This window comes from Carassius auratus, chromosome 30 (genome assembly GCF_003368295.1).
Source record: "Carassius auratus strain Wakin chromosome 30, ASM336829v1, whole genome shotgun sequence".
In the NCBI taxonomy this organism is placed as follows: Eukaryota; Metazoa; Chordata; class Actinopteri; order Cypriniformes; family Cyprinidae; genus Carassius; species Carassius auratus.
In genome coordinates this window covers 27,178,276-27,192,895 of record NC_039272.1, presented here as the reverse complement: position 1 = coordinate 27,192,895, position 14,620 = coordinate 27,178,276, and the positions used below count along the sequence as shown (strand labels likewise).

Genomic DNA, 14,620 nt, shown 5'->3' with positions numbered 1-14,620 from the left:
GTATGATGGAGCCAGCGTAATGAGGGGTGTCACTGAAGGTGTTCAAAGGAAGATGCAAGATGTGTACCCAAATGCCCATTACATCCACTGCAATGCACATCAACTCAATCTGATAATGCAACAGGCCACTTCTCACATACCCAAAATGAAAAAAATTTATTGGAGGATTTGCCAGCTCTTTCTCAAGGTCACCCAAGCACACCGATGTCCTTGATTAATAGTTGCCCATAGACTACCAACATCAAGCAGAGTCAGATGGAACTTCCACAGCCGTGCCATCAATTCAGTGTTTGAGCACAGAGAAGACCTCATCTGCTGTTTTCAAACTATACGAGACTCAGGTGACTTTGACCTTGTTACTGTCAGAGAGATCACATCATCATGCCACATGTGAACCTCCTTTATGCCAAACTCCAGGCGAAGGACATAGATTCAGTCCACATCAGGGTGAGCATCTTTCAGTTCCAGCAGGAAATACAGAAGATCAGGTAGCAGCTTTATTCCTTGTTTCCCATTTATTATTATTATTATTTAAATGTTTTCTTGTTCCTTTACAGAAATTCTCTCCATTCCCTGGTTGACCAAAGCAGTGAAGGTGGTTCAGAGCTGAAGAGTAGATCATTAAGACAAAGAAACATTTAAATAAATAAATGAATAGAAATAGTTATAATAAATTGACCATTGGTTTTGATAACTTTACTATGAGAGGATTACTATTCCATGCAATAATATTGTAGTCACCAAAGACAATTACTCACAGAATGAAGGTAAATGAAACAATGCAGTTTACCTTGTTGCTAATTAATTTGTTGCAAGCACAATGGCTTGTGTAAATTGTACAGTTATACAATGACCATGTCTTTTTTCAAATAAGAGTCTTTAAGTGTCTCATTATAGAAGTATTATATAAAAAAGTTTATTAAAAAAAAGTATTTTGGAGATCAGTTTTGTTAATTATAAGATGATTATATTGGGCTTTATGAAACTATAATAAATGTATATGCATTTTTTATATACTGCAAGGCTATCTTTTTAACCATTTAAACTGATCAAAAAGGATTTGCTGTTGTTTGGTTTCCTCTTGTGGACAACATTAGTATTACAGCCTTCATTTCTGAGTTTGATTAAAATAAATGTCTGGTGTTTTAAAAATCAGCTTTAACGCCATTAGCATCAGAAGTTCATGAAGCTTGACATGTTTACTAAGAATGAATATGTTTATGAAGAGAAATTATGGATTCAAACACTAAAATACTGGTCTCCTTTTAGAATCAGAATCAGAAAGAGCTTTATTGCCAAGTATGCTGCTTGCGCATACAAGGAATTTGTTTTAGTGACATAAGCTTCCAGTACACAGAGACAACAACACACAGACAAAAAAAAAAAAAAAAGAAGAAAAAAAAGAAAATTAACATGTTGTCATCACTACATAATTTTTGTTTTTATCCTTTACTGCGTAGGTCTGTGATACCATACTCAGACACACATTGGAAAGGTTCTCCTTCACAGAACACCTCATTATTGCCACTGTGCTGCAAGCAGACAGGTTTGAACAGTACAAAATGATGTTGCCTGAAGATGCACTGAAAAGGAGTTTGAAGGCCTATCCAGTGCTCGACGGGAGTAACCTGAAAACAGAGCTTAGTCTCATCTGCTGCAAGGAAGAGTTCAGAGCCTGTTGTGGTGCTTTGGACCTCCTCTAGCTGTTTATGGAGAACAGTCTTGAGGAAGTCTTTTCAGAGACTGTAACTCTCCTAAAGATTCTTGTAACCACACCCATGACCACAGCAGGACCTGAGAGGTGCTTCTCAACCTTGAAAAGAATTAAAACTTTTCTGAGAAATAGCATGACCCAAGAGAGGCTGAATGCCCTGGCCATGCTGTCAATGGAGAAGAGACTGGTGACGGAGATGGCTGACTTTAACCAGAAGGTCACTGAGAAATTTGCAAGCCAGAAAGAAAGAAAAGCTACATTTATTTTCAAGTAGTGCTACAGGCCAGTGATTAGGCAACATTTTAGTATTTATTTTCTTGATTACTTCATTACTGATAATAAACCCAAATTGAACTAAAATTAGTTGATTTGTGGTTAGGTTAATTGCATGTGTCAACAGTCGTAAAGCTAAGTCAGTTATGATACATCCTCACCTGATAAATGGCTCTACATTCTGATTTTTCTGAACACTTTGATTTTCATTTGTTTGCAACCACCAAGCATCCTGCCCAAGAGCCTCTGAAACAGTTCTAGTGGGACTGCGCTTCTGAACTGAAATTACTCCAGGAGGTTCGGCATTGACTGTTCAAGCTCTACTGAGAGGCATGCTGGAAGAACACATTAAAAAATGTGTTTCTGTGTCAGCATCCTGAACGGGAGCATGTGGAGGGCTTGATTCAGAATGCACAGGTCCAGGATTGGTCGTAATCCACTACCTTTCTTAGGTACAATTGCTCTATTGCGTCCTTCGCCAGTAGGACTGTGATTTCCACTCACAACATGGGAGCATCCTTGTTCAGCACAGAGGTGAACCGAAAGCCCATGAACTTGGATGGACACCAGGTGAACTGAATTGCATGGCCGAGTTTGATGGTTCTCGTGAGCCAGCGAGTGGGGTCCGAGTGTGTAGTGCGACACTTACCTGGCTCCACAATTGGGCAGGGGGCTGCATGAGAAAGCATCGCATTCCTCGAACCAGGCCTTGCTGCCCACTGGCGAAAGGAGAGAAGGACGGTAGTGTTGAGGCTGTGTCTCGTACACTGCCATCCTCACCCTCTTGGGAGAATAGGAAACTGATTTTTTGTTGAATGTTTGGGTGTGGAGCCAGTGGTGGAACAAAACAAAAAGGAAACAAAAGCTTCTCCACCCAGACCTCCTCCGGGAGAAGGAGTTGTACGGTCACCATCTCCTGAAGAGCAGGATCCAGAGTGTCCAGGTTGCCCATCTCTTGCTCTGGCGCTTTAATGCCGCTTTCCTGCAGTCAGCTCCACACTGTGTGAAGGCCACTGCTGAGGACGAGCTGGAGCAGAGGTGGAGGTAGCAGAAGGGCGCCCTCCGTGATGAGCAGGCAGAGAAGAAGGGTCAGAACTACCCTCAAGCCACTGCATCAACACTTTGGCCTGGCAGACTTGCAGGAGGGCTATGGTACGCAGGGTGGAGGTGGCCTGTACAGCAGCTCGGTAAGCCTTGGTTGTTAGAGCGGACGAGATCTTACAAGCTCTGGACAGGAGGCGTGGATTACCCCATCAGCCGGTAGTGCTCTACGGGCAAAGCTGCATCGCAATACCACGCTTGACTGAGGGGATATCCACATACCCCTTAACCACCCCGCTGTTAAACTGTAGTGAGGACAGAGAGGCACTAGCTCTATTTCTTGCAGAAAAAGGTACCTCCAAGTCTTAGTATTCTTTTCATGAAGACAGAAGGCCATCTTTAATAGATGCCACATCACTCATGGAGATCTTTTAGAACTTGCTCTTTTAACTAGAAAATACAAAAAATGTCTGAACCAATTTAAGAGCAACAATTTAATTGAGGTTCAACAAATAAAAAACAGATGCAATACGGATAAACAAAAAGTTTGGCTTATTGAATATCAGGTACCTTTCTATGAAAGCACTTTTTGTAAATGATATGATCACTGATCATAACCTAGATGTGCTCTGTTAGACAGAAACCTGGCTAAAACCTGAAGATTACATTATTTTAAATGAGTCTACCCCCCAAGATTACTGTTATAAACATGAGCCATGTCCAAATTTTCAAATGTACAAGTTTTCAATATTTCTCAGAGGGTGGGCTTCAAGCATAACTCGTTTGAAGTAATGGTGCTTCATATAACATTATCCAGAGAAATAAGTGTTAATGATAAGTCCCCTGTGATGTTTGTCCTGGCTACTGTATACAGCCCACCAGGGCACCATACATATTTTATTAAAGATTTTGCTGATTTTATATCTGAGTTAGTGCAGTCGGTTCCATGTGTTATGATTCCCCTTTTTGGGCAATCCCATGTGCGTATGTCCACAGTAAGTCTCTCCACAGCATATGTCTTTCCCTTGGCAAGGCCCTTGCCAGCTCTGTCGTTGAAACTTCCACCCTGCGGGCTGTGTACCTCAGAGTTCTTATGTATCACCACCTTGGTGGATACCAGCCTTCTGTAAGTCCTCACACGTCCAGCTGGAATATGTGTATTCTGTGTAAGCTATAGGCCCTCACTCGTGCTGGCCTCGCGACAGGGTGCTATCACTCACATGTGGTGTTTTTTAATGGACCCCATTTGTAACGTCAAACGTGACCGACTGAAAGGGAATGTCTTGGTTACGTACGTTACCCTCATTCCCTGAAGGAGGGAACGGAGACGTTATGTCCCCTTGCCACATCACTGTTCTGCTGAACGGCCGGGTCACTGGCTGGGGTTACATAAGTAACCAAGACGTTATTTTAACCCCACCAGTTGGGTTATTCTGTTTAACTCAGCATGCTGGGTTGCTTTTTTAATGGCTTAAAATTACTACATTGCTAGGCTAAAATGAACCCAAATTAAGCTATATAGGTAAATTATCTGTTTTATAATTTCAACACTTTGTGTGGTTGTTTAATGTCTCGGTCCACCACAGCGCTCCAGAAGGCTATAATGGCAGCACTAGTGTGAGGGCATGTGATATTGTTTGAATAAATATATTGCTTTCAGAAAGCTATTTTACTGAAACATTAAAACAGACATAACATTCACATACCTCACAAATGTTCATGTACGTGGAGGGCTGCTCATCAAAGGGTTAGTTCACCAAAAAGAAATTTAATGGTCATAATTTACTCTCCCCCGTGTTATTCCAGAGCCATACGAACTCTGCTAATTTTGGGACACAAATAAATATATTTAATATTCTCTTAATTTTTGTCTATTGCTAGTCTGGGAAACCAATATTTTCTTTTGAGCATACATGTTTGCTATCATATAATTTAAGATTTAATCATATATAAATATAAGAATTAATTACTTCTACAATAACTCTGTATTTATGAGGCTTGAAAATATTATCTAGACTCTCAATGGATTAACAAAATTATGAGAAAATTTTAAATATATTCATTTGTGTTATAAATACAGTCAAAATTCGTATAGGTTTGGAATGACAGGAGGGCAAGTAAATTATTTTTATGTGTGAACTTTTCCTTTAAGAGAGGTCCAAGAATGATGACTCTCCAAATCAGACAACTCCAAAGTCGGTTTGAGTTCTGCAATGAAAAACACAGACTTCAATGATTTTCATGAAATATGAGCATCACACTGTTGTTGCATCAAAATGTGCAGTAAACAGGTAGGAGACAACAGAAACATTTATTTTTTTTAAATAACTTACACAAATCTAAAAAGAATGATGCTCTCCTATGTCTCTGCCTTTAACATCTACAAAAACAAAAAAACAAACATTTTACTCTCAGTAAAAAAAAAAAAAAAAAAAACACATAACATGATATTATGAAGTTCACTTGCCTTAAACTGTCTTTCCCTCTCTCCCAAAGACACTGAGAAAATTGCCTCCTCCTCACACAAGCAGGCTTCTGTGTCCTCAACTCCAAAGTTAGTCTGAGTTCTTAATTTTCAACAATAGAATGTACTATTTTATTTTACTTTAATAAAATGTTTTGCTTAAAACCTTTCTTAAAAACAAATGGCACTTATTTTCATATGTAGTTTATTGCAATTTTAAGTACTTTTTGGCCCACTGTGTTTTTTTTTTTGTTTTTTTTTTTACATTTGGACAACAAATATTATACACTTCTCTCTAAAATAGCAGATTTTATTGCAAAAAAAAAAAAAACACCTTTCCAGTGATAACCCAAAATTCAGCAATGTCCAAACTACCATGTCAGCTTCACCCTCCAAAAAAAGTTTCAGAGGATCACAACAGAAATTTGGTCGTTTACTCTTGGCTAAACACAAAACATTCATTTGTTTCACACGTGTCTAACACTTTACAAGTATTGTAACTGTACAGAAACTGTTAACTGTATCTGTATTGTCTTTAAAAACAACTGCAAATATTGACCAAAGCTTTATTACACCACACTTACCACACTGTCAATTCAGTACAACACCAGTAAGAGCATCACTGCCTCACAGAGAACATCGGTTGGGTCATTTATTGCGAAAAAAATCTAAATGTATGCAAGTGTTACAGAAAATCTCTGAATGGTACATTTGCAGTTTAAGATAAGGATGCACAGGAATAGGCTCTCTTGGCACATCATTCAGTCTTGATGTAACAGAACACTGTTCATCTTAACGGATCAGGTCATGAACAGCAGATGTACAATAATCTGTTCCAAGGACACGAGAAATACATGCGAAGAGCTGGAATGGTATAAAAACTAATGATACTGGCAAGGGCAACTTATTGCCTGTGGTATGATTATTAGTTTGGCAATATATAAAACAATCACATTAGAAGAATTTGGCACTTTTAATGTAAATGTTCATGTAAACTAGCTTCTATATATTCTTCATCAATGCATGTGGCTTGGAAATGAGAAAAGACCCTTATATACTAAGCTTGCCCTGACTCTTATAAATAAATAAAAAATACCACGTTACAATACCATATAAGTACTTTCATTGCTTTCTAAAAACCTCACCATACAGAATAACTAATATGTCCAAGTTGCAGAAATCTACATAACATTTATAGCAAACAGTTTAATGAATACAACTTGAAACCAAAAATAACCTATTACAGAATAAACCTTAATAGAAATATCAATAACAATGGTTTTCATTCAAATGGAATCATAACATTCGAGTTGAACCCTGTGAAGTAGCTCCGAGGTGCAAATAAATAATGATGAAGCAGTGAGCAGCTTGTGTTACAGATAGAAAACTTGTGTGTCCAATTTCAGAGCAGAATCAGCGCGCTGCTCAAACGGTAAAAGCAGATTTTAGTGGATCACAGCATTACGGCAGACTTTAGCTGCAGACTGACGAGTCTTTTAACGGGGCAAGACAATGACAAAACCGTCACCGGCCGTTGTTCAGACTAGATTGTATTCCTTCAGTGTGAGCTGCAAGATGGTGTCTTTGACAGCAGCGAACACGAATCGGATGTTTTCTGTGTCAGTGGCGCAGGTGAAATGAGAGTAAATGATTTTTTCGGAGTCTGGATTCAGGTCGACAAACATCTTCAGGATGAACTCCCGTGCTGCTTGAGCGTCTCTCTGGGGTCCTACGAGAGAAAAAATAGATCGATTTTGATTAGCTCAGTCGTCCTGAAACTAATCAGCGATTTACCTAAAATAACTTTTAACCTGAAGTATGAACAACAATACAGCGATGCTTGAAAGACCATCAGTCCGATAAACGCATCATGACTGATCATCTTTTACAAATCTCAAAGAATAATCTGGAAAAACAACACATCACAATATTTTCAAACTTACCATCATATTCAGGAAAGTAATCTACAAGATGTGAAAACAATATTTTCTCTTCCAAAAGGTCTTTTTTGTTCAGAAAAAGAATAACTGATGAATTCTGGAACCAGGGGTATGTTATTATCGTCCTGAACAATGCTTTGCTTTCCTCCATTCGATTCTGTGGGGTAAAATAACAAAACAGGGCCATTTCAGTGGTTATTTGAGAACTGCTTTACTACAACAATCAACACTAACATTCAATTCCCTGCTTCTGACTATTTCAGAAAAAAAATTAAATAAAATAAATAGTCGTTTCATTCAAACACTGCCAAAGTCAGCATTTGAAGTCAAGAATGGAAAAGACAGTTTTTATGGGGCCATTTAATGACTATAAAAATGACAAGCAGTATAGCCATTAAGTAAGATAATATTAAATGTATTATCCAAAATTAGTTATTTAAAACACAAAATTATAATATTTCTGGCTTTGTTTCATCACGTCAAAAAGGTCTCTTGCATGTCAGTTAATCCGCAATGACTACTGAGGATTAATATATATATATATATAATATTATTATTATCATTATTATTACTAATATTTTAATACTGCTTCATTAGTTTTATCCAAAAAAAAAGAAAACATTTAAAGATTATGCCACAAAGTTAAAAGTATTTCCCCAAGAAATTTACACTTTTAAACAGGACTTTTACTTTGCTAAAATCTTGATTGTAGGATTGTTTACCCTAATAAATAAACAAATAAATTAATAAAATGTTAATTCGTAAAAATAAATTTGTCTGTGTTGAAAAACATATGCATCAAGGCATCACGCAAAATAGAAATTCTGCAAACGTTTAAAGTGATTAGTAACGACTTTGGTTGCCTCTGCTGGTAGTCCATTTACCTCATTGTCAGACTCAACCAGAACTTGGTCGTATTCACTGAGCGCTACCAGGAACATGATGGAGGTGACGTTTTCAAAGCAGTGGATCCACTTCCTCCTTTCTGACCGCTGCCCCCCTACATCTACCATCCTGATGGAGCAGGACAAGTCATCAGATTGAAAGGTCATACACTAACAATCTGGCATCTGAACACTGGGTTGAATTGTATGAACTGAGCATTTCTTATCAATGTGGTACTAGATGAACTAGAAGAGTAACTATAAGAGAAGATTTACCTGAATATGACACTCTGTAGGTCAAAGGGGTATTCAATGATCCCTGTCGTGGGGACTCTAACCCTGAGCACATCTTGCTGGGTTGGAACATAGGAAGGTTCGGCAATGCGATCCAGTGAGTTTAGATAACTGTGGACAAACAGTGAACATTTCACAGTTCTGAAGCATCTCTATGATTCATTGGGTGAAACCAGAGTTGCATTTTACTTCAAAACAAAAATTAACAAATGTACTTTATGTACAGGAAGCATATTTTTGTAACATTCGTTTTTTTTGCATTGAGATAATATTTTCAAGCTTATGTGTGTATATATGTGTGTGTGTGTTTGTGTTATAGCACTTATATATCATTGCTTTTTTGTTGTTGTTTTTGATTGCTTCCACTGTCTTCATCTGTAAGTCGCTTTGGATAAAAGCGCCTGCTAAATGAATAAATGTAAATGTAAATATATATATATATATATATATTATGTATATATATATATATAACACTACTATTCAAAAAATTGCAATCAGAACTACTTTTAATGATTTTTAAAGGAGTTTTTTATGCTTATCAAAGCTGCATTTATTTGATGAAAAATGCAGGAAAAAATGTAATATTGTGAAAAATTATGATGTGAAATAATGTTTTTCTTTTTTAATATTACATTAAAATTAATTTATTTCTGCGATGCAAAGCCGAATTTTCAGCATCATTACTCCAGTCTTCAGTGTCACATCATCCTTCGGCAATCATTCTAATATGCTGATTTATTATCGGTGTTGGAAATATTTATATTAGTGCTAGCAAACGATTAATTAAGATTAACCGCATCCAAAATAAAAGTTTTTGTTTACATAATATATATGTGTGTGTTCTGTGTATGTTTATTATTTATATGTTTACACATGTATGTATTTAAGAAAAATAAGCTATGTTTATATTTTACATTTAAATATTTTCTAAATATATACTGTACACATACAAAACTTTATGTAAACAAAATGTGATTAATCAATTTATAGCACTAATATATATTCAGCTGACTGATATATTAATGACAACAAATATAAATCCTAAGGTAACTGATTATGTAGATAATAAAATAATATAAAATAATCTAAACATTTCGTATGGAAGCTCATAGTTACTCTGTATTTTGACATGTTGGTTTAGCATTTAGTTGCATATGCAAACACTAACTTTACTACTGTTTGTCAGACATAAATTATGAGGAAATATATTGCTCAGAAAGTATTAACTTTGTAACAAATATTGACATAGCAATAGTATAGAGCTACTAATATTTATTTGAATATCACGGCTCAGATCATTTGATCCTGGCTGAATTGATGAAAAATGTTTTGATGAAAATTTAAGACGGCAGACTTTGGTGTTTTGGCCAATCTGACCGCAGTGTGAGAGACATTGTTGAGATATTTTCTGAAACTCTAGAAGACACATGTTAGATTATTTGACTTTTTCAAAAGAGAAAAATCAGAGAAGCAGAAGTCTTCAATAAAAGCCACATTCCTTCTGCATTTAATTTCATTGCTGTTTAAGAGAAGCTACTTTAGAGCTTAATCTCACTGTGTTTCTTCTTTCTTATGGAAGGTGACAGTCTTAAGATGCACTCACTATTTTGTGGAATCGGAGAGCTGGTATTCTCTCCTCCGGTCATAACACTCCTGAATTCCTGGGTCATTCCATAAACTCCTGATGGCATCTACATAGGGATTGACGAATAAAAAGACCTTCTCTACATCCACTTCTCTGACAATGTTTGCATTGGCCTGTGAGGAGAAAAGTAGTGCAATTAAAAGAGTGTTAAAAGCTGATGCTTCAGCCAATGCAGTGTTGCCAAATGGTTTTCCAATGGCATTAGGCTACTTTTATAAAGCTGTCACAGGTTGATTTTTAGTCTGCAGGTTGAAGTGAAATCCTCTGTCCTTGGTAAAGCATTTATGACAAAGTGGAACACACTGAAAGGAGATTTTGACTGGTTGAAATGCGAATTTAGAGTGATTTTGATTTTGTAATTTTCCCCAGAACACCATTGGGCTAATTTTGAGTACCAGTTGAATGAGTTTTGTTACACAGACCTGGCAACCCTGAGCCAATGGGACACAATCAAAAGTTAATGTTGAGTCACGTTCCTAGCCTATTATACATAACCTGGTTACAACTTTATTGACCCATTTTACTTAAAACTCAAATTTGTTTAAGTTCTCCATCTCACTACACCTGACCCAATAAGACAGAACTTGATTGAGGCTGAGTTCCAAAATATTTCAACTACGCACAATGGAAAATAGGTTTGTCTTTGGGGGCATCTACAAATGGAAAAGAAAACGAGAAAAATGGCACATTTCTGAAAGGCAGTAAAATGGTATAATTAATTTCATAGCTTGGAGGGGTAATTGTGTTTCAGCCTAGGCAACATGATTAGCCAAATTCATTGAATCGGTCTCAGGGTATTTGACTCAATGTTTGACCTACTTCATGGCAAAGTTATCGGAGTATCTGAGTGACACTTGATCTGATACACTGAGCCATGACTCTGAAGCAGACAATGCAATCTGAGTCTAACTTGCAACATTCCCCTGATTCTACAGAAGTTGCAAACATGCCACACTCTAGCATTTGTAGCACCGATAACATTAATAAAAAATGCATAAAAAATCAATAGAAACATCAGATTAAGAGTGATTGGGTAAGACAAATTACTGTACCTTATTATGTTCATATTTGTAGTGGATCTGGAGAGCATCCATTGCCCATATCATGGCCTGCAACGATGTAAAGATGTTTTGGTAGACCAGCTTGGTAAAGCCTCTCCTGTCCTCTTCTGAGTAGCCTGAGCCATGAATGATCCTCATCTGTTTAATAAAGGTGCTTTTCCCACTCTCTCCAGTTCCTGAAAGCAGAAGCATGTGAATAGTGAAGGGTTAGCAGTGGAAAATCTGGAAAAATGGTTGGTTTGGAAGATCCTTGAATGGCAGCGATTCACAGATTCACTTGAATCATTAGTCCAGATGAGTTCCCATTAAGTACACATGCAGCATTTTATGTTCATAGAGTCTACTTTGAGTAAAAAAAAAAAAAAAAAAAAAAAAAAAAAAAGATTACCCCTTTACAAAGTGCTATGTCGGTCAGATTAGTTTTTAGACGCAGTCCTAACATAGTGTCTATGTTTATGCTACTGGCCCCAGCTTCGACCAGGTAATGATGAGTTTAGACTAGTTAAAAAAAACACACACAAAAAAACGGCCACGTTTCAGCGGTTAGAGTTGAACAAAATTTTTCAACAGAGATGTCTCTATCTTCCTTGTTCTGTCACTGGGTGACTCTTAAGACATTGTATGTATAAACAAATCTTTTTCTTTTATATTATAATAATAGTATGCTATATTTCCAATAGGCTGAATGTAGATGGCAACTAATGTAATCTTTAACCAAAAGAGTGAATCGTAAATGTTTTTGTGAATGGACAAAATGAACAAAACTGAATTAAAAGAATTGAATGGTGAATCACATGTGACCCTGGACCACAAAACATAAATACCATAGTACAATACACCATAGTATATTTGAAGAAATAGCCAACATTGTGTGGGTCAAAATGATCAATTTTACTTTTATGCTAAAAATCATTAGGATATCAAGTAAAGATCATGATCCATTTAGATATTTAGTACATTTTCTAACATTTCTTTTTTTTTTTTTTTACCCTCAGATTCCAGATTTTCAAATAGCTGCATTTCGGCCAAATACTGTCCTATCCTAACATACCACTCCTCAATGGAAATCTTATTTGTTCAGCTTTCGGATCTCAGTTTTTAAAAAACTGTCCCTTCTGGCTGGTTTTGTGGTCCAGAGTCCCATATAATAAAGGCATCACATTTTGTAAGCACACCTACAACAGATGTCCCACCTGTCGAGCTTATATGAATCTAAATAACGAGGGCTGATCTTTTCTTTGCAGAAACACAGACGTGCAGTGGTGAGAGACACTGAATCAGTTACCTACGTAACGTTACGCATTATATTTTAATGAATGAATTCATTATTTTTATTTTCAGATGCCACATGTGTAAAACTAAAACTATTTGCAATTTTTTACGCCTTGACACATATACGAAAGTTTGGTAGAGTGACACGAAAGCACCTCGTACCTAGCAGAAGCAGTTTGAGCTCGCGCCGAGCCTCTTTCTTGTCGCGTCGGAGCTGCCGCTCGATCTCGTCGTTGATCCGTCGCGCTTCTTTCGCCTCCTCGCTGAGGCAGCACGCCATGATGTTGTCCAGCGTCATGATTCTCCGCGGCAATTTACAGTTTGGAGCTTTTCAGCAATTCCATCGAAAGAACATCAGCACCGACTCTAATGCAACCGTTTAGATAAAGCCAGAGAAAGAGATTCCCTGCCGCGCTGAGGAGACAATCCAAACCATAAATCGTCATTTATAACCCTAATGTTTCTGCAGCGGATGGAAAACGAAAGTCAAATATTACAGAAACCGTATTCAAAATGTAACAGTGGCTGAAATCCTGATGCGGTTTATATGTTTTAAATCACTAAGAAAAACAGCAGATCCTTTGTATTTAATAACTCCACTACACACTGTTTTTATATTTGACGTTCAATACTGAAAGTCAATACAACGCAGTAACGTTAGTTCCTCTTTAGACCGTACGAAAGTCTCCTGTCCGTGAACTTGTGGTTGGGAATATTTGCATGAATGGTGTTGCCCCCGTGTTAAAGTCTCCACTCCGGGCGTGGTTTCGCTGCATATGGCCGACAATTCCCTGGAAAACCGTTTTTCCACATAGTAAACAAACACTACATCACTCTCGTACCACGGACAGTCAAGAGTCCACGCGTCTGACGAGATTTTATAAGTTAGTCCATTGAGGTCTACACTCCTGTTGATTTAAATCCCGGTTTGAATAGGCTCGTTTTTGACTCTCGGTTCTTAAGTTTGCGAGAACGAATCGTTCTTTTGAACCGGCTTTTTAACGATTCGGAAGAACCGATTAACACGCGTGTGTGAATCAGTATGTTAGAACTATGTTAGTTAACTGCTGGACGGGGATGGTTCGTGCTTTTAAAATATGTACATTTTATATGTAATTATATGTTAGTTACCTAGATATTATTTAGCTACAGAAGTGATTATTAAAATGAGCTGAACTATACTGGTGAGATTCAAATGAACCGGTGTTTGAACCGACTCGCTTAAATGATTCGGAACGGTCTACTAATAATGTTCATTAAAGGCAGCAGCATCCTCCACTCCCTGTTGTGTGACGCGCCGAATTGAGGAGGAGCAGCTGGTCAAAAATAATGAAATTGTTCAGACTTAAAACATTGGACCAGTCTCTAGCCTAAATGATCCTTATGAAAATTTTCTTGCCGGATACTAGCATAATAATGTTTTTTTTTTTTTTTCAGGAGACAACAGTCCAAGGCTAAACATTATCTGTAGAAAAAAAAAAACCTTTACATTCATGGTTGGAACTGAACCTTACAGGAAGGTAGGACTTGGCATCCCTGTTCTAGTGTTGGAAAATTACACAAAACAGTTTAGTGTTCTTTCATGACCTAAATTTTATGTAAACATGAAAGTTTTCTTTCATTTAAATAATTCTTGTTAGTTATTTCATATGCCAGTTCTATAAAATAAATGTATGAGAAATGATTTAAACCTCTTAAATGAGAGATCTAATCAAATAATCAGATTTAAGCTTTGGCTAGTGCCAGTGCTTTTAATTATCATCGATTAATATTCATTTATTTATTTCTATAGTGAACTTTAGTTTAGTTATTTTTAGTTATACTCCAAATGAAAATGAGAAATGGCAACATAGCTGAACTAAAATAAGTTTTTTTTATCATTTATGTCAACTAATATTTAATTCAAGCAATTAAAATGTTTATTTTAGTTTCTTATAACTCATAAAACAAATAGCTAATTTATTCCACATTCTTCTGTGATCATTTTTAGGGGACAAATATGCAATACTCAAGAAACAGTATTTATCAAACG

The 14,620-nt window shown here is 36.8% G+C and overlaps 1 protein-coding gene across 1 annotated transcript; it reads right to left on the bottom strand.

Moving 5' to 3' along the window:
* Positions 1–6,119: 6,119 nt before the first annotated feature.
* On the bottom strand, positions 6,120–13,581 carry gnaq (guanine nucleotide binding protein (G protein), q polypeptide). The gene is made up of 7 exons (XM_026212504.1): positions 12,751–13,581; positions 11,308–11,492; positions 10,214–10,368; positions 8,593–8,721; positions 8,317–8,446; positions 7,436–7,589; positions 6,120–7,221 (listed from the first exon to the last, which is right to left on the bottom strand). Exons 1-7 carry the CDS (start codon positions 12,884–12,886, stop codon positions 7,031–7,033), a joined length of 1,080 nt encoding a protein of 359 aa, XP_026068289.1. The 5' UTR covers positions 12,887–13,581; the 3' UTR covers positions 6,120–7,030.
* Positions 13,582–14,620: the final 1,039 nt, after the last annotated feature.